The following is a 20,622-nucleotide window of genomic DNA, read 5'->3' as shown; positions in this document are numbered from 1 at the left end:
GTGGGTGAGTAGATACACTCGGTGTAGTTTGAAATAGTACAGAGGTAGGACGTTTTTGTAGACTCCATCTTAGGATAAAACCCAGGGCTCTGCCAGCCTAGAATGGTGCTCTACTGTGGAAAAAACTCGGGGCTCTGCCAGCCTAGACTGGTACTCTACTGTGGAACTAGACCTTTGCTCCTGACTCACCTCACACCTGGAGTTTTTACAGCCCAGTGTCTCTGCTGTGCAGTAAGTCATGTGCAGTCACAATGGAGAGATTCATAAGAATCTCCAGAGCAAGAAGTTCAGTGTCCCCCTAACTCTGTTCCCTTCCCATCTGGGAAGAAGTAGTGAGATTATTGGTCTGATCTAATCATGGGGCTGTATCTCACATCTCTCTCCACACTGTAAATTGAGACTGAAACTACAAAATTTTGCAAGCAGATATTTAATCGATTACTCTATTCCACATTGAAATCTTGAAAAGAGCCTAGTCAAAGAGCATCAGGTACAAAGATTATTTTATATGCCATGTTTTATCTTAGCTAGAGTTAGTTTTCCTTGCCTGACATCAAAGCCCTGGGTGACCATCTATGTGTTCCTTCATCGTTGATGCCTTATGGCTGTCTCATCCCACAAGTCTTACTTGCTTTGCTAACTACAAGGCTCATGAGAGCAACAGCCATTCCTAATGCAGTGGTTCCTAACCTGTGGGTCGTGGCCCCTTTGGAAATGGAATGACCCTTTCACAGATATTGCCTAAGACCAACCCGCATATGATATTTACATATTGCCTATAATTGTTACTCATAAAGTAACAAAATTATAACTATGAAGTAGAAACAAAATAATTTTATGTTGAGGGGTCACCACAACATGAGGAACTGTATCAAAGGGCTGCAGCATTAGGAAGGGTGAGAACGGCTGCCTCAGTGCCTTTGCAACTCATGCCTGAAGACAGATCAATGAAAACAGCAACATGAAGGATGTAGGGAGCAAAGAACTAAGCTGAACTGACAGCCTTCAGCCCGTCCGTTGCTTTATTCCCAACAACACTGATGGGCAGCATCTCCCTTTCCTACAAGGATGTTTGGAGGCTAAATTAGGTTCCAGCTAACATGCTGAGCCCTTCAGAGTTAGAGTTGCATGAAGCACTGTCCCTCTCAGTGCATGGGTGATTCGGTTGGACAATATCTTGCATGTGGACTCCCCTTGATGTGAAGACTGTACTGCAGGCCTCCTTTAACAGTAATGACATGCTCCTAGAGGGGTTTCTGGTGTTCAGACCTATAAACATCTGAGTGATTAGTAGCTTAACACTCCCTGAAGAAAGGGGGCCTAACACGACCACCAGTCTGACTCTGCATAGGCCAGGGCAGGCTCCCACGGTCGGGAGAGAGCCAGAGACAACAGGAGCCCTGCCTAGGACCATAGCCATCTGGCAGGAATGAGCCCAAGACAGTGACACCCCAAGTGGAGCCACAATAGCAGGCCTGGGGAAGAGCAAGCCCAAGATGCACACCAGTCCAGCGCCATACAGGCCCATGGAGGCAGCTCATGCCCACCCAAGATGACCCTTGCCTGGTGACATAATGCACAGGTCAGGCATAGCACTCCTAAGACTACACCTGAGACTCGGGGACCTCTAGGCGCCACTAAGAGGAGCAAGTAAGTGGTAGAAAAATGGAAGAAAAGAGAAACAGAAGCATGTTTGCACACTGAAGAGAGGCTGTACTGGAGACTCAGGGGTAATGAAGAACATCCTGATGTAGCCACTGCTGCCACCCAGGGCCATGTCTGGGTCCATTACCCTGCAGCAGCAAAGGTCTGTTACCACCAAAGGCCAGGCAAGCATTCTTGGTCTAGGCTGCCTTGCAGTGACATCAATCTGAAGGCTGTGAATAAATGGCCCCACCCCTAATCTAGGCACCATGGCAGAGCAGATCCTAGAGGTGAGAGAACAGGAGCGCTGACCCCGCCCCAGCCAGCTACAGCAGTCAGTTGAGCAGGCCCTGTACATGGCCTAGGAAACACGGTAGAGCTGGCCCAGGTTGCAGGAGAGCCAGCCCCAAGGGTATGTACCTGGGAGAGCTGGCCCTGTTACTAGACTTGTGTGGTGGCACAGACAAAGAAGAGATCTCCTCGCCTCCCTTTCGCCCTCACCACCTGCATGAGGCAGGAGAGCTGTCCCTGCCCCTCACCTGCTACAGCATTTGGGACAGCAGCAGGCCCTGCACCTTACCTGGGCAGCATAGTAGTAGACGCTGATGGTTGGGGTGCAGGTGAGCTGCCCCTGAGGGTGTGAGAGTGGGAGAACTGGCCCTGTCCCTCACTGGCTGCAACACTCAGGAAAATGGACCCTGGACCCTGCCTGGGCAGCCCCAGGGACATAAGAGTGGGAGAGTTGGTTCTGCCCTTCACCAGCTGTAGCATTAGATGGTCCATTAGAAAGGAGAGTTCTCCCCAGTGGTGTGGATGTGGGAGAGCTGGTGGGCTGACCAGCTCAGATACTTCTCAGGGCTTTGAGTTGGCCCACCCCAACATCTACCCCATCAGTGAGTGACCTTCTGGAGTGCATGAAGGAGCCAGTCCTACAGATCCAAAACTACAAGAGCTCTATGACACAGGACAACAACAAGATGCCAGAGAGGAGTCCCAGAGAAGGTCCAGTATTGATAGCAGAAGCCAGAGGCCTCGTTGCAGACCTTTACAGACCTTGCAGACCTTGCAGAGTCATTACAATGACCATCTGCAAGCAAAGAGGCATGGACAAGAGTTTTCTGTGGGGCACAGTGACACACTACAGCTTCCACAGTGAGATTTTTTTTTCCTCTGTTGAGGGGGAGGTTGCAAAGGGGAGTAGGTATGTGGGATTGAGGTTCATGATGTGAAATTCACAACATTAAAAAAATAATAAGGAAAATAAACAATTTGGTCTTTCTTATGATTTTGAAATGGCTTAAAAGATGGCAAATCGAAACTGTCTTGGAGAACTAAGTTAATGACCTGTCTACCACCCATGACTCTCTCTATAACCCTGGGAGAAGCTGCTTCCTTCCCTGTGCCCCTTCCAGATGGTCGTTTATTTCCTTATGAAATAAAATCATGAGACTGCACAGAGTTCTAAACAAGCTTAATGTGAAAAAACCTGCCTTGGAGAGGAGTCTCAGTAAGCATTTGGGGACTGACTCGCGCCATCTCCTTTGTTTTCACTGCTGAAGCTTACTGTGGTAGGCCAGGCTGCAGTACTGCCCCTGGTGGAAGGATCTTACAAAGGACCACCAATCCCATGCCCAGCAAACTTGATTAGCTGTCAGCGTCGCCTTGAACTTCAGTGAGGCATCCTCTAATTCTGCTGGGCAGTTAAGGATAGTCAGTCCCTCGTGTGCTGCGTTCCCAGTCCTCTCTGCAACAGCAAATGAGGGAGGGGAACAGCAATAATGGATTACAAGAACTGATTGCCAACACTGAGGCCCTGCAGGGATGTTTTCCCACTAAGCTGATTTCCCAAGACACACCATTGGATCAAACCCATTTAAAGCCAAGGTTTAAACTGTCCTCAATTTTAAAATCTCAACCACATTATTTTCTATCTTTTGTTTTATGTCACATGTAATTTTAATATAGTTATTCGTGAAGGCACATATATTAACTATGACAATAACATACAGACAAGATAATCAGCTTTTAAAGAAAAAAAAAGGATTTATTTTGGCTCACAGTTTGAAGGTCTCAGCCCATGGTTGGTTAGGCCTGTTGTCTGGGGGCCTGTGGACAGCACATACAGCAGCATCATATGGCCAAACTTCATGGCTATGTTGGGAAAGAGAAAGAGAAGGAAGATACAGGGCACACCATACAGTCCCCTTTAACAGTGTGACCAGGATGACCTGAGACCATTCAGTAGCCCACCTCTCCAAAGTCGCAGGAACTTTAATACACTCTGTAACCTCTAAGATGACCTAGTTACAGAGCATCTTCACCACCTGCGAGGGAGTTAACCATTGGCAGATGCTTCCATTCCTTTTCCCAGCTTCTGACATCTTAATCTACTTTGCATGTCTATGTTTTTGCCTACTCTGGACTTTTCAGATAATGGAATAACATGATATGTGGTCTCTACATGTGACTGCTTTCATGTAACATAATGCTTTCAAGGTCCTGTAGACTGGAATTTAATAAACTTTTATTAACTTTTATGGCTGAGTTACATTATATAAAGTAGATAAAAAAAACTTCCATGGGTTAGTTGATGGGCATTTGGCTATTTTCACCTTCTGGCTACTTGGAGCAATGCTGCTGTGACATTTGTATACACCATTTTGGGTGGGCTTGTTTGTGTGTGTGTGTGTGTGTGTGTGTGTGTGTGTGTGTGTGTGTGTGTGTGTAAGAAAATGTGAATTTTTTGGTTCCCATTGTGTATGTTCAGGCATGGATTTTTGGGTCTCATGAGCACTCTATGCTTAACATTTTGAGAAACTATAAACGTGTTTTTCTGGATTAGCACTCCACTTATGTTCCCTCCCAGCAGTGTGTACACAGTCTCACTTTTTCACAGCAGTAACCACTTAATATAGCCACTGTAACTGAGGCACACACACTTCCTGACAGTGATGCCGTGTGTGTGCTTACTGTTACCGTGACTACTTCTTGTGACTTTGAAATATTTGCTTTTTTTAGTGGTTTTTCATTGGAATGTAAATGTTGTGACATTTTTCCCAAAGCTTCTTAAATGCTCATTAATGTCCTACGTTCTAACAACAGAAATAATCCATCAAGAAGACATAATAATTGTAAATATGTGGAAGCCAAATTTGGTACTTTTTTCTTAACTTCATAAGACAAATGCTAATGAGAATAAAAGGTGAGTGAGGTCAAGATCCAGCAATAATGGTGACTCTGGGATTCCTCGCTCATTTTTAGATAGGCAACGAAAACCAAATTTCAAGAAAGAAACACCAGATAAGCTATACCATAGATACAATGGACTTAACATATACAGAGAATATACAGTTTTCTCAGAAGGCCATGAACTGTCTCTAAAATAAACCATGTTCTAGGTCACAAGTAAACCCAAACAAATTCAAAAGGATTAAAATGGTTCCTTATATACTATCAGGTCATAACAGAATAAAACTAGAACTTAATAACAAGAGAAACCGCACAAAGACTTGGAGACATATTGATGAGCTCTTGAATGATCCTGTAGGTCATTGAAGAAATCATTCAAAGTTTTTAAATTCTTAAAATGAAATGAAAATTAAAACACAACCACTAGCCCTTGAAATATAACGAGGTCAGTTCTAGGAGGGAAGTTTATTACTGTGAGTGCTTGCATTAAGAAACCAGCAGGGAAACCCCAGCAGAGTGAAGAAACAGCCTACGAAAGAATGGAAGGAATGAGCTTGCCAATAGCACATCAGGCAGGAGATTAACATCCAGAATATGCAAAGAATTACAAAAGAATTACAAAAAATGTAAACTTCAGAACATGAAAGACCATCCAGTGGATGAGCTGAGGAACTAGTCCTCAAAAGAAGAAGCACAAATAGCCAACAAATATTTACGGATGTTTAAATCTTTAGCTATCAGGAGAATGCAAAGTAAAGCTTCCTTTAGAGTCCATTTTACTTTATAAGATGGCTGACATCACGAAAATAAGCAGTCACCTTTACACACCGCTGGCAGCAATGTAAACCAGACCAGCCACTAGGTTAATGTGAAAGTTCCTCTAAAAAGTAAATTCTACCCTATGTCTTAGGTGCAATCCTAATGACATACCCAAAGATTCTTAGTCAGCATACAGAGATACTCGTACACTCCTGTCTGTTGCTATTGTGTTCACAAAAGCCTGGGTATCCATCAAGATGAATGGGTAAAGAGAGGATGGCACTTATACACAATAAAATTTTATTCGACCTTAAGAAAATAGTGACATTTGCAGGAAAATTGGTAGAACTGAAGATCATCATGTTAAGCAAAATAAATCAGATAGAAAGAAAAATACTATATGTTTACTCTTATATGTGGACTTAGAAGGGTCTTGGTGGGAAGATAAAAGGGAGCTATAAGAGAGAGAGGAAGGGAATCTTAAGTGAGGGAGAAGAGGAAAACGAGAGAAGGTAAGGTAGTACTTGTGGCATGACAAGAAGTTACAGGATTTGTGGTGAAAATGTGTTCCGTTTTAACAGGAGGAGAGAGTTCCATATCTGTGGACAAAATGAAAATCAACATGATGAGCCAGGAATGGCTATGATAACAATGTCCTCAGCATGTAAAGATGTTTTATAAATCAATAAGAAAACCGCAAGATGAGTTTTTAATATGGCCAAGTATAGACATGACAAAGTACATACAAAGCTTTTCTGTGACACCTTAAAAAGTCATTACATACCTGGGGGGAGTGTTCTTCTGGAGCCGTGAGTAAGGGTTTATCTGAGGCCCCAACAGCTCTCAAAAGTCTGTTCATCGTATATCAATCAGCAATATTTTAAAAACTCAAGTTATGGAGATGGCAATATCTTATTAGAAATCACTTGGTGTCCTCCAAGAAAGTAAGTAAAGGTCTCCATGGGAAGAGCTGAATGTCCTCATGTGTCATAGGAAGTCCTTGTGACTGTAACCAATATTTCCAGATAAGCCTGGAAATTTCAAAATGACTTTTAAGTTGTGTATTAGACTTGAATGTAAAGTACAGTGCTCATATGGAAGGCCAAGTTTTTAGCTATGGTTTAAGCCACAGGAAAAGAAACAAAATGTGTCCGAGTTTTCATATACGAATCCCTGTCCTGTACATTGAAATAAGATTTATGTGCTGTCAAAATGGCTCAGCAGGTTAAGGCGCTTGCTGCCAAGCCTGACAACCCAAGTTAGATCTCTGTGACCCATATGGTAGAAGGAGAAAACTGACTCTGGCTAGTTGTCCTCTGACTTCCACTTGTACTCCATGTCATTCATGGGTATACGCGTGCATACACACATACACACACACACACACACACACTTGTGTGCGTGCTAAAAAATATATTTTTTTAATAATTAAAAGAAGAAATAATGTTTATTTTGTTAGCATCTGGAGACTTACAGTGGTAAAATCCATCCATTGCCTTATATCTTAGTTAGGGTTTTACTGCTGTGAACAGACACCATAACGAAGCCAACTCTTATAAGGACAACATTTAATTGGGGCTGGCTCACAGGCTCAGAGGTTCAGTCCATTATCATCAAGACGTGAGCATAGGAGCATCCAGGCAGGCACAGTTCAGGAGAAACTAAAAGTTCTACATCTTCATCTGAAGGCTTCTAGCACAATACTCCTTCCAAGCAGCTAGGATGACAAAAGCCCACACCCACCGTACCATGTATGCCTGCACCAAAACAGGCCACACCTACTCAAACAGGACCACACCTTCTAATAGTGCCACTCCCTGGGCTGAGCATATACGAACCATCACACCTTCTAAGATGTGCATTTGTCTAGAAAGGGAGGCTCTCTTTGCTGAGCTCCTTTTAAGCTGGCCGTGGTGGCTTGCACCTGCATCCTCAGCACTCAAGAGGCTCAGGTAGGAGGATTTCTGTGACCTCAGGGCCATCCTGGCCTATGGGGAAACCCGTTCTCCAAAACGCATGAGTAGTAAACAGAGAAACCCATGTAATTAAACACTGCTTTCAGTTTAGGCCCTCAAGTTGAATACCTACAAATCTTCACTGAGGGGATCCAGCTGGAGTCAGGCAGTCATAGCAGCAATCTGTGCAGAGCTCATGACTGATGAACGAGTCAGTCAGTCACAGGGCAGTTAGTCAGACAGCTACAATTGAGACAAATGCTAAAAGTCAAAACTTCTACATTCTATGAGAACATATAATAGAGGAGCTGGCCCCATTTGTTATTGTCAGAAAAGGCCTCCCCCAGGAAGAGTCCTATCAGTGAGCCAGCCAGGCGGCCAGAGGGGACTAGCGCTCACAGGCACACAGGGCAGACGCAGGTTTCATGCTTTTGAGGTCCCTGGTGAAGGCAATGTGCCTGTGTACTAGGAAGAAAGCTTAGGTGGGTAGATACGAGTGGCCCTCCCATGAAGGCACGAAGAGCATTTGGGCCCCTGTTGAAGACAGGGCGGTAGTCACACTTATCGATAGCTCATAAAATTGAAACTGCGATACTCTTGTCATCTTTCTGTCTCTTTCTGGGTCAGGAATACAACTGGAGGAACTATCAGCCCAGCCAGATGAGCGAATCGGAGCTGCAGATGCTGGCAAGCCTCAGGCGGCAGCAGAATGAAGACTTGGAGGACACTGGGGCTCCTCACGGCCTGAGCGCATCCCAGGTGGACAACTGTAATGTCAGCATCAGTACCAGCAGCGATGACACGACCACGTGGAACTCTTGTCTCCCACCTGTGAGTCCTGCACTTTGCTTCCAAAACAAGCAAGCCACAGACCATGAAACGCATTCAGAGCTCATTCTGAAACCGTCGTTTAGGAGAAGAACAGATAGTGGAGGATAGCATTGTCACATCTTAGACTGTCCTATGCCCCCTTGGAAAAGTATGTATGTTGTTGTATTGTCTTAGTTCTCTTTCATTTTGCACAATAGATAAGAACCAGGTCATTAATGAATACAAAGATCTACTTTGTTCAGTTCTGAAGGCTGAAAAGTCCAGGGTCTTTATGTATTGTCCCTTGAAGGCAGGGAAAACAGGAGCAGGCATGGCGAAGCAGAAACATATGAGTGGAAAGGGGCTCAATGAGTCTTGTTGTCAAATCTCACTGCCACAATAATGGGATTAATTCATGAACTCACAGTCCTTGCCCCCTACCTGCCTCTTAAGGATCCCACCTCTCCCTGCTTCATGTAGGTGATGATGCTTCTGATATATAGACACACAAATCACAGCAGTGTATAAAATCATGCATGGAAATCGTCTCTGACAATTCCTGGTTCTAGCACAAGCCCCTTGCCACATAAAAGAGATGTAATAGTTTTCAATGAAATACTTACTAAATGAAAAAACAAAGGAGAAAGACCATAAACACAGTAAATACTGCTCACCAGCGAGGACAGAAAGGAACCTGTGTACACATCACTGATGTTCACTGACTGACTCCTCCCTGTGTTTGAGGGGTTATGTTAGGAGCTGCAGGTATTATTTTTAAAGGCTGACATTGCGCGTGTTCACATGTTAAAACACATCAGTATAGCTGTGCCCTAGGAAATATAAAGGAAATATAAAGTACCTTTGACTCAGGCTTGTATATAGCTATGAATGTAGCATGTGGTCGGCCTCGCGTAGGCAGCATCCCGGCCTCCGCCAGGGCAGAAATGCTTTAATAAACAAAGGCCGCCTCTTCTCATATATCCTGTCTGCAATCCCAACTAAAGAGCCCAGGAAGATGAGGGCCCTGTGCTCTTGAGAGGGTACGCAAATCAGCACGGGCAATCGCAAGAGAAAAGCTCTGACTTCTACGGTGCCAGCGTAGGCTCCTGGTGGTCTCCTGCCTGCTCACTTAGGTACCAAATGGAAATAATAATGGTTCCCATAAGGGAAACATAAGTTAGGGCCTGGGGAGACAGTTCATCATTTAAAAGTACTCCCCACTCATGTAGAGAATGGAGGTTTGGTTTCCAGCACCCATATGGTAACTCCAGTTCCACGGTATCCTATGTCCTCTTCTGACCTCCACAGGCACCAGACACACTTACAAACATGCAGACAAAACACTCAGACACATAAAATAAAAATTAATAAATCGTTAAAATTTTAAATTATATTTTAAACCTATATAAATATTAAGTTCAAGTAGTAGACAGAAGATAAGTTTCATATATTTAAGAGTTGTTTTGCAATCTGTTTCTATATTAGATCCAGTTGTTCCAGGCCCCTGACAATTTAATAGACACTGTGCATCTCACGAGCCTCTTAGCTCATAGTCACATGTGTTAGTTACCTGAGGCCTCCCCACTCCCGGGAAAAGACTAGCGCTCTTGAGAAGCGGCCTGGCTGTCTTCCTGACTCTTGATATGTGAGTTGGTTGTCAAATAGGAGTTACTGACACCCAATGGAAGATGAAGCTCTGTGCTCTTGAGAGAACATGCAAATCATCATGGTCAATGAATCCGTAAGGTCTCCAAGGAGATTCAAAGGCGGACAGTCGCCACCAGTGCTCACCTAGGGCCTTTGTCTCCAGCGTCCCTGCCCCCAACTTTCTCTTGCTTAATTTGTGGACTCATTAGACACAGCCATGGGTACATGGAACTTCCCAGGCAGCCTTGGTGCTGACCCGTATATAGCTTGTATTCAAAGCATGTCCCCAGACCATCCTCTCACTGGAGTGAAAATTACAAGGGTCACTTGCAGACAGAAGTGAAACAGTGCCTTTTTTATAGAATAGTCCCCAGCAGTCATTTAAGGCCCAGTTAGAGGGAGAAAGGCTCCGGATGGAGCCCATTTTGTCAGGAAGTGGCTCAGAGACCAGGAGTACAGAGGGCAAGCTGAGGAATGATTATTTATGGACTGAGAAGTCTCAACTCTTGGTTGCCCTGGATACCAGGTTCTTGTCATTGTACTGTTCTGGGGAAAAAAATGTCGCCTGCATGACAAGTACCCTGCTCTCAAAGTACGGCCAAAAATAGCACCATTAGTAATGAACTTAATAACCCCTCTATTCAGCCAAATGAGAAATTGGAAAGTCTATTTTTTAGACAGAAAGAAAAATATGAAAAATCCTACCTTTGGTATTCATAGGATATGTTTATTGTTTCATCAAGTTCAGTTTGCTCCACTATTGGAACTATCAACAAATGGGAAATTGCATTCCGTAATGAACTCTGCATCCTGCTGCTCACGTGGAGTTTAAATAGAGCAATTTACAAGCCTTGTTTCCGCTGCTCCGAGAGCTTGTGCCTTTCCTTTCTCCTGAGAAAAGAAAGGTGTGGAGACGGTGAGAAGCCAATGACAGGCTTCCTGGCATTGTGGCGCCCTGCCTTCTTTTGTCTCAGTGAATGGTGCGGCTCCCAGAGGCCCTCGAGCCAGAAGGCTGGAAAACCTCTCCCCGTTTGCTGCGTTTTCCATCCCCCATATCCATATTGGTCTTCAGATTCTATTTTTCGCTTTCTTTTTATTAAGATTTTATTTATTTATTTTATTCTATGTGTATGAGTGCCTGGCCTGCGTATCGGGATGCTCGCCACGTGCATTCCTGGTGCGCTCGGAGATCAGAAGAGGGTGTCAGCTCCCCTGGAACTGGAGCTGTGAACGGTGCAAACCATGACTTAGATGCTGGGTACCAAACCCAAGCCTTCGGCGAGAGCACCACGTGCTCTTAGCTGATAAGCCGTCACTCCACACGTTGTCCTTAACCCCTACTGCCCAACACCACAGACTTGGCCTGGTGCTGCTCGTCTGATTTTCTCACGCCTCCTCGTCTCCCTGCCTCTGCTCCAGGTGCCACAGGCTCAGGGTTAAGAGTACTCACTCAAAAGTCAGCGTCCTGAGTCAAGGCCAGCCTGTCGCCTTGTGAAGCATCTGGTGCTGAATTTGAAACACAGTAGCACTTAGTAAAAACCAGAGTAGTCAGAAATGGCTGAGATGTTAGGACACTTGCCGCCCTTGCAGGTGGTCAGAATTCTGTTGGCAGTGCCCACAGCAGGCAGCTCACAGCTTTCTGTTACTCCAGCTCTAGAGGATCCTCTTCTGGCCCCTGTAGATATTCACACGCATGGCATCTGCTCACACAGACATGCACACATTTACACAGTCAATTTTTTTAATTTTATTTCTCATTTTTCACACTGGACCTTTATAAAGCCCAGATCTGCTCTGCTCTCCTCCCCATGCAAAGCTCTTCAATGGCTCCCCGCTGTCTCTCAAGTCTGGTGCAGAGGAGTCCCTACACTCTGAGAGACCACCTCCCTGTTCTCTCCACGGTGACTTCTCCCCCCCACCCCCCCACCCCCCCACCCCCTGTCAGAGCTTTCAAACCAGCTACAGTTCTGTAGCTGCACCGTGAGGAGAGCTGTGACCCTTGCACTGGGTTGTCCCCCCAGAGAGCTCCAGGACTTTCTGTGGCTCTACTCTAGGCCTCACAGTGAAGGCTGCAGCTTCCTTTGTGCCCAGAGCCAGGACTGTGGAGCTCCTGCCCCAGAGTTGCTCGCCTGTGTTACATCCACTCCTTCTGCGCCTCTTTAGTACAGCGTGTTGGGGTGTAGGCGGGATGGGGGATAAAACTTGTCCCCATTCTAGGAAGTTCGCAGCGCGACAAAAGCTCTGTAAGTCAGGATGAGGAGCAGCAGTAAGACAAAGAACTATGGGAAGGGGGAGGAAGGAGCAATCCTTATCAACATGGCCTCTAGGTCATGGTCCCAGGTGCGCAGTCAGTCTGCATCGCTTAGGTCAGAGCTCAGGAAGCGTGCAAGGTTACATGCCGACCAAAGGGAAGAAGGAACCTCAGATCCCAGAAGGCAGCTGCAGCAGACTTCAGTCTGTGGGGGTGAGGACTGCATCTCTTCTTGTGCCAGATACCCTTCTCTTCAGGCCTCTGCCTTTCCCTCAGCTCACAGAGAACCTGAGACTGACCACTGCTGCCTAGCTCCACCCCACCCAGCATGTGCACGGGCCAATGACACTCTGCTCCAGCCACACTGAGTCCCCTGTTGCTGTCTCCACCAGCCTGCAGGTTCTCCCATCCCACTTCCGCCTTTGGGACACACCCACTTGTTTGTTTGGATTCTATTTGGGTTTGGTTGTTTCTGCGCGCCTGCTCTGCTTACACAGTGGCTACCAATTTATTAAAGAATCCTTTTACATTCGTTTATCTGTGAGGGGTGCACACCCTGGCAGTCCCAGGGATTGATCGAACCCAGTTGTCAGGCTCTGTGGAGAACACCATTACCTGCTGAGCCGGCCCCTAAATAATTTATTTTTAAATTGTTTTACACTCATTTCAGGACTATAAGTTACAGAAATATCAGATAAATGTCCCTGTCCTCGCATACATTCAGCCTTCTGCCTTGTCAATAGGCTCAGCTCTAGCACTTAGTGGCATTAACTATCCATTGCTGCCAGTGGCCCCAGACTGCGTACAGGACCCATAAAGACCCAGCATGAGGCAGCACAGCTGTTTGTCACTCATTGATTAAATGAAACAATCAGTAACATGCACACTAAATAATCCCTTTTTACTCTAAAGTAAACTGGTTTTCCTCAGCTCCAAAAGCAAAATCAGCTTTGTTTTGCGTAAGTAAATCTTGAGTGGCACATGCAATATTTTATGTTAAATATTGATAATAAACATTCAGTATATGCCCAGAGAAGCTCTCCCTCTGAGCAAGGCTTTGTGAGAAATCGTGTGGAAAGGAGATTTAGCGAAGCCCCGTCCAGTGTCTGCCCTATGGGAGGATGTCACAGATGCTACAGCGTGGAGCTAGAGAGCACACACAGGATACAGTGACACGTTTAGCCAAGGCTATCACTGTGTTTGCCACAAGCTCCGATCCCTAGCATCAGTACAGTCCCAAGCAGTATGTACTGTTTAAAAGGTGTTTAGACGTAATAAATTAATCATTTAAAAGTGTAATTAAATGTAACCATATTTCTCTTCACAAATTGGCTTTTGTAGCCTTCTTACACTAAGTGAATCAAACCTACTAAGAAAATCCATTGGCCTTTGACAGACAAATTTTTCAAAGTTTCTAACTTAGACTCAAATTCAATTAAAACAATACTTTCCAACTTCTGTGGAAACCAGGCTACAAGCAATCGATTTTAGAGGCATTCTGGAAAGAGTAGCCCTCATGAGATTTGTTCAGAAACTGGGTTCTAGGCAGCCTTGGGAATGGAAGTAAGACTTGGTTACAATGAATTTTTAAGTAAATGGGTTTGTAATTTTGATTGGCAATAACATGAAAGTGTTCCATTCATGGTGAGTGTGTGGTGAGAATGTAAGCACACACACACACACACACAACAACACAGATATAGTTTCATATGATCACCGAAAGAATATAAAGTTGTTCTGGCCCCAAGTCTTGTGTTGGTCATTTACTAGAACCACCTGTAACGTGAATTCACCAAAGGGCCTTTCCATGTTGCCTTACCCCAGCAAATGAGCTAAGCTGCCAAAACCGGAACCTGCTGCCCCCCAGGGGAATTTCTTCAAGTTTTCCTCTCTTCCCAGCTACTGGAGCTGTGCAGGCGTCCTGAGGCCATCATGCATACATAGACTGGGCCTCTCCAAGCAAGGATGCGCTTGTACTCGGCTGATTGAGTTTACACACGGGTGTTCCCAATGTCCCCCACAGAGCATGGATAGACCACCTTTGGTGATCCCCGTTCCCCCTCCCCAGTATTTTTTTGTACTACATCAATTATTTCTGCCCCTTCATGAACCTAGAGTGAAGAAAAGCATACCTAATGTGCATGCTGTTCTCTGAGTAGATGCCTCAAAACTGCCATTTCTTCAAACTAGAAATCCCCATACCATAACCTAATATCAAATATATAAGCCTTCCCAGCTTGGAAAAGGTGAGCAAGGGGACGTGAACGCTCATCTTCTGCATCCATCAACGTGGCATATTGCAGAGCATAATATTTGGAGAAAAATGAGGCAAAATTCACTTAATAAAATCCCAAGCATATGCTGAGGTTCCCAGACAAGTTATTTATGGCCTTGATTAACCTTGCGATATTATTGCCATTTTCAATAGATTTTTGCAGAACAACATAAAAATATTGTCTGTACCTCTCAACGTAACAGGATTATCTTATCTTTTGTTCTTTTATTTAGCCTTCCCTGCTCTCCCTTACCTCAACATTTCCAGCAAATTGATCATAGGAAATCAAAGCTTCTGGGTGCTGGTTAATTTTATGAGCACAGCCTCCTGGTACTAGGGCACAGCAACAGCTCCACCAAAGGGCAGAGTCCTCCATTGCCAGGCTCCATTTCATGTATTTGCCAGGCACTTTTCTGTATTTTACATGAGTCCAGGCTTTTGTGCATACAAAACTGGCATTGTAGGTGCTTCATAGCTAATAGGACCTAATTTCTTCTAATCTATAGACTCATTAGTTACTCAACTCTTTTGGGATACTCTGGGCTTGTTTTTTATCCAGGTAAACTAGGTGGTGTGATTGGGCTATGCTGTAGATAAAATCAGATGAAACCTAGAAATGATACAAGAAAACTGATATTAGAGTCATAGTCATTTTTGTGCTGTCAGGAGAAAATATGGACATGTGTGAGCTGTTGTGTGGCTAGCGACCTCCAAAGTCACCTCACAATATGAATGTTCCTTATTCTCAGAGTGTGTGCTGCCTGTTAGATCTTAAATACGACAGGCCCACGTTTATCAGTGTGCTTAAAAGCTTACTGTCGTTAATTTTAAATATATAGTGACATGCTATGAGGGTCAAATCAAGTGAATTTAATTTTTAAAAATCGGACAGTCTTATGTACTGCAGAAAAATGTATCTTTGGACTGCTTCTTTTTTCCGTGCCGCATACTGAATGGATCCCGCCAGGTGGTTATTCAAAACCATGGCATCCCACATTCTGCATGAATTCCCAAGCTGCATTAGACAATACGAACAAACTAGTGCTGAGATGAAGTCTCACTGAAAAGGTACACATTCCGGCGGCACTATTTCCTGGCAGGCGTGATCTGGGGTTAATAAAAGTAGCTGACTGTCCTCTTCTAATAAATGGAGCTAATTATATATAGTTCACAGGCTTGCTGTGGGGCTCAAATGAGATAATCTCACTCAAGAATTAGCGTGAAGTAACTGAGCAGTAAATATAAGTCACTGCTGTTGCTGCTGAGGCTATTTGTAGACACTGGTAAGCTGCTGCCATTGTTGGTATTGGTGTACTTGTAGGCATCACTAATGGGCATTCACATCTACTTACAATATTCTATAGATGAGGCTAAATTCTGAAATCAAACCTTGATTTTATTTGTCTATCACAGATACCGTCATAGGACATTACCTACCTAAAAACAAATTTGCTGATATGTATATATATAGAAACACAGTAAAGGGAAAATGTCTCCTTCACTACCCACCCTAGATCCATGGCTGTCTGAAGTAAAATGTCACCCCATGGACTGACTTTATGGGGCGAAGACATGCTGCTCCACAGGCGGTATCTTGCTTTGAGAAACAGAAGCAGCAGCAAGGTCGCACATCCCTGCCCTGGCCCTTCACCTCTCACATAGTTCAGACAATTGAGGAAGGAGTTTGGGGTTAGTCCCTCAGCCAGGTCTCAGCATCCTTATGTGACCCTCCCTGCACCCAGAAGAAAGGAACACCCTTATCTCTCAAGGTGAGGGGACACAGAGAAGAGGCTGATCAAAAGGCTCTCCCGGTGTTTCTCCAGTAGATCGTATCACCTTTATTAAATCATATTTCTCCATCTGCTGTTGAATGTTTTCAAACACTTGTGAGCCGTTATTGGCCATGCCTTTCTTCCCCATTGTATCACTGAATCTATTTTACGTTTTCTAAACATGGCCAAGGATAGAGAGGAACAAATATGCCCAGTGCAAAGAGTTGCCTCACCAACACAGCGGGCACTGTCCAAGAAGGAAAGGCAGCATCTGGGATAAGGGTTTGATCAGATGTACCCGGAACTAATGGTTATAAAATTCAGGGGTGGACATTTATTTGCTCGAATATCAGAACTGTGATACTCAGAAAGTTCTGGAAATGCCTGTGGAAATAAATAAGCAGAAGCCCATTCACTGGAGGCCTCAGTGCTGCGGAAGTGCTGAGGGAATACCAATGACTCCATTATTGGGAATAATTTCCTATACCACTGTGAGCTGACCCAGAGAAGCAGCTCTTGCTATGAAATAATAAAGCCTAAATTGTCAACTAAATTTCACTTGCAAATTGCTGAGAGTTTGATTTCTCTGGTGAGATGAATTATGCCTTATGACATATTTCCTTTGCACTGATCTTCCAGCTGGGATTTCTGATTACCCGAGATGGTGATGCCGAGATGCTCACCAAAGTTTCTGAAGGCGTTGAAATGTGTGGTGCATCACAGGGAGCCAGGCTAAGTGACTGACCTGACTCTCACGCGAGTGACTGACACATATGAAAAGAACACATGTGAGAGGTTACTCTCTCAAGCCTCCACCACCTGTGCTGTTAATAATATTTTAGGACCCTTAAAATAAGGACTATGTGGGGAATGAGGAAGGTAGGCTGTCTATGTACATCCACCACAGCCACACCAAACCACACCACACCACAGCTGTTGACCTTGGCTTGTGACCTTGGCTTGGCGCTGAAGGACCACATTTATTCACTGGGGTAAGAAAGCCTTAACAGCCCCTCTAAGAATGGGAGTTCTATATACAATTCACAAATACATGCCAAGTTCCAATGTGTGATAAAATATGAAGTCCAAAATAAAATGGTTTCCATGTTAGAATTTTATCTTTCTTAGCCACATAAGGGGAAAATATTTAGAATTATCCTCAAAATGGAGTTGGTATTAGCTGTAATGAACTTTCTCCCCAAAGAGGAAAAGAAATCAAGTTTTATTATTGGCATTAGTTTGTCTTTCTGTACTTTGTTTTGTTTTTTGTTTGTTTGTTTGCTTGTTTTTAGTTGTGGGGGGTGTTGAGAGCTCCCGTTCCTATCGGCCGCACTCTGTCAGCTCACTCTGATCAATGCTCACAGTTGTCGTATACATTTGAAGACCTAAGATTTACATGAATAAACCAAGGTAATGACGAGAGAAGTGGTCGGTCCTCGCCAGCTTAGGAGCATTGAGACATAAATGTTTTTGCTGTGTCTCTAGTTACTGCCAGTGCTTTCAACAGGAGATCTTGTTTTCCTTTGCTGTCTCTGGAAACAGCCACAGCACACTGAGAGCTCTAACGTCAGGCCTCAATCTACGTCGCAGATGCGATTGCCAGCGTTTAAACTGGCCTGGGTCTCATGGGTTATATCACCCTGTGATTTGCTGGCTCTCAGGGCCTTTGCCTGTGCTGTGAAGCAGACCCAACTCTTTCCTGTAGATGGGACATCAGAAATAAGATATCAAAAAATTAGAACTGTTGATATCAAGATATCAGAAATGAGGATTGATGTGAAGGTGCGCACAACGGTTTCTGAGCTGATGGGTTTCTGCCTCACAGATGTCTCGTCTCTTTCAGCCTGTGAACCAGGGCCGTCACTATCAGAAAGAGATGAATCCACCGTCTCCATCTAACCCCCGGTAAGAATCATCAACCTACATGCTTTTAATTACCATGTTATTGGTATAATTACATATAATCGTGACTACATGGTTTTAATTTAAACCCTTTGACTCAGAAGGTTATTCTTGGTTACATAAAATGCCAAACCCACCAAGCGTCTTGCAGCGTCCTTATTTTGGTAGTGGTGGTACTGGTTGTTAGCCTGTGGCTTCTTTGTTTGGGGGGCTGCTTGCTTTGATTCACTTTTGAAACAAAGTCTTACCGTGCACCAGCTGTCCTGAAACTTTTTGTATGGATCAGGCTGGCTTAGAACTCTCGGAGATCCATCTGCCCATGTCAGTGTCCAGCCAGAGTTCATTGCTTTTGAAGTTTTACTTCATCCACTTTGCTTATGTGCGCTGTAGAGTAGCAGGAACAATCCACCTGTGTTCAGCTGCCTGGCTGCAGGGTTTTGCACAAGTCATCTAACACAAGGTCACGCGGGCACAATAATTACTTGATGATATTTTGAGGACGTTCAAAGGGCAAATACGTGAAAAATTCCTAGCAGCGTTGCTGACACGTGGCAAGCTCTTCATGCGCAGTAACTTGTGGTTTTCATAAACATGCCATTTTAATGGGTAGTTGATGCCTGGAATATGAGTGTTTTATATTTCTTTAAATTTGATAAGATACCGTATGAAAGTTCAAATGACGTTTTTTCATAAACTCATAATTTTGTAATCTCAAAATATTTTGATATATTAAAAATATTATTGTCATCTGGATCACTTGTTAACATAATTTTAGTAGATTAGGAATAAACAAGTCTGAATGATAGTTTAAAACACATATAATCATCAGTCCACAAGAGGCTAAGATAGGCAGATTGGTACAAATCAGAAGGCAGTCTGAACTACATGGTAAGTTCCAGACTAGCCTGGGCTACAGAGTATGATCGTGCATCAAAAACTGTATATAGAGCCAGGCAGTGGGGCGCATGCCCTTAATCCCAGCACTTGGGAGGGAGAAGCATGTGGATTTCGGAGTTCCAGGCCAACCTGGTCTACAGAGTGGGTTCCAGGACAGCTAGGGCTACACAGAGAAACCCTGTCTACAAAACAAAACAAAACATGCATATAGTATTGTAATACTTCTGCCCACTTATACATATTTATGGAAGCTAGTTTTTTCCAATGAATCATCACTTCATTACTGTTTTTTATGCACTCGGGGGTTATGGGAAGCCAGTGACTCCCAAGCTCTGCTAACAGTCTTCGTTACAGGAGTGCATCTCTCTGAGTTGCCCTGCCCAGTAGACTGACATCCAGGAGAACATTGCTCTGGCTCCAGAGTGCAGTTTGTTACATTGTGTTTGTGTTCAGACTGCTGTGACCTGATGCAAAGACAACTGTGCAGTGTTGAGAGAGCTGGGAAGGGAGAGAAAGAAGCAAAAGAGATTTGTTCAGTTAGAACACCATGCTGCATGGCGCTCCACTCTCAGGACAGTGTAAGAACTCACAAGCTAGCGGAGCGGGCAGCCAGGCGGGTCCCTCCGCAATCTCTGCTTCCATCCTCCCTCCCGGCCCATTCTTCACTCTAATCACTAGCTCTCTCTACTTCTCATTCCAAATGTGGCTGTCCAACGTGCCTGAGATTATACATTATCGTTCAATCTGCATGTGGAGGCTAACAAACCGTGTCTGAATCTCAGTTTCTGCTTTCAAGGTGATTGGCCTAGATTGGACCAAAAATCCAATTTCCGATCAACTTTGCAATGAATAGTGAGCTAAATCACGGGAACTCACTAACAAGGCTCCTGGGAGATCATGCAAGGCTTAAGGGACTTTTATCAGAGCTGGGACATTATGACATGAGTAGAGATTAGCACTCATCCTTATGTTCCTGGTCTATACACAACTTGGAGGCCTGTCACTGTCACAAATAATGAGTTTAAAATTGAAATTACAATTTCAGTGTATATAAAAAGGCATTTTCACATAGGTAGTTAGGTAGATAGATGGATAGATAGATAGATAGATAGATAGATAGATAGATAGATAGATAGATAATGGCTAGACAGATAGATGAGTGGATGCACAAATGGATGGACAGACAGACAGAAAGGAGAAGATGCCACTTGCAAATTCTCATATTTCTCTTCTGCATGTAAAAAATCTGGAAATCCAACTGTAATCCTAATTATAACAACTCAAGAATTTGTGGTTTGAACAAGTGAGAAGGGCAGTAAAGTGTGCTAGACTTCAGAAGAGGAAGAAAGGGAGCCGTGCTTCATCATCACTCATCTGCTAATCGGTAAATTATCTCAGATAAGCCTTCACCCTTTTTATGCAACCAAGTGTTCATTCACTTAAGAAAAACTAGTTTACAGTTCTACATGATGAAATTTAAAAGTACAAACTAAAAACAATAGAAGATATTTTCAACCTCAT

The 20,622-nt window shown here is 44.1% G+C and overlaps 1 protein-coding gene across 2 annotated transcripts in view; it reads left to right on the top strand.

Annotated features, from left to right (window-relative positions):
• The window catches only part of Cfap20dc (CFAP20 domain containing), a 263,394-nt gene that overhangs the window by 199,618 nt on the left and 43,154 nt on the right, over positions 1 to 20,622 (top strand). For both annotated transcript variants that reach the window (XM_052190249.1, XM_052190250.1), the window contains 2 exons: positions 8,175 to 8,378; positions 18,146 to 18,207. In XM_052190249.1, coding sequence (XP_052046209.1) covers positions 8,175 to 8,378; positions 18,146 to 18,207 — 266 coding nt within the window. The remainder of the gene's footprint in view (positions 1 to 8,174; positions 8,379 to 18,145; positions 18,208 to 20,622) is intronic.

The sequence above is a fragment of the Apodemus sylvaticus genome, chromosome 8, assembly GCF_947179515.1.
Source record: "Apodemus sylvaticus chromosome 8, mApoSyl1.1, whole genome shotgun sequence".
NCBI lineage: Eukaryota > Metazoa > Chordata > Mammalia > Rodentia > Muridae > Apodemus > Apodemus sylvaticus.
The sequence above is the reverse complement of the archived record's forward strand: the minus strand, read 5'-3'. Positions and strand labels throughout refer to the sequence as shown.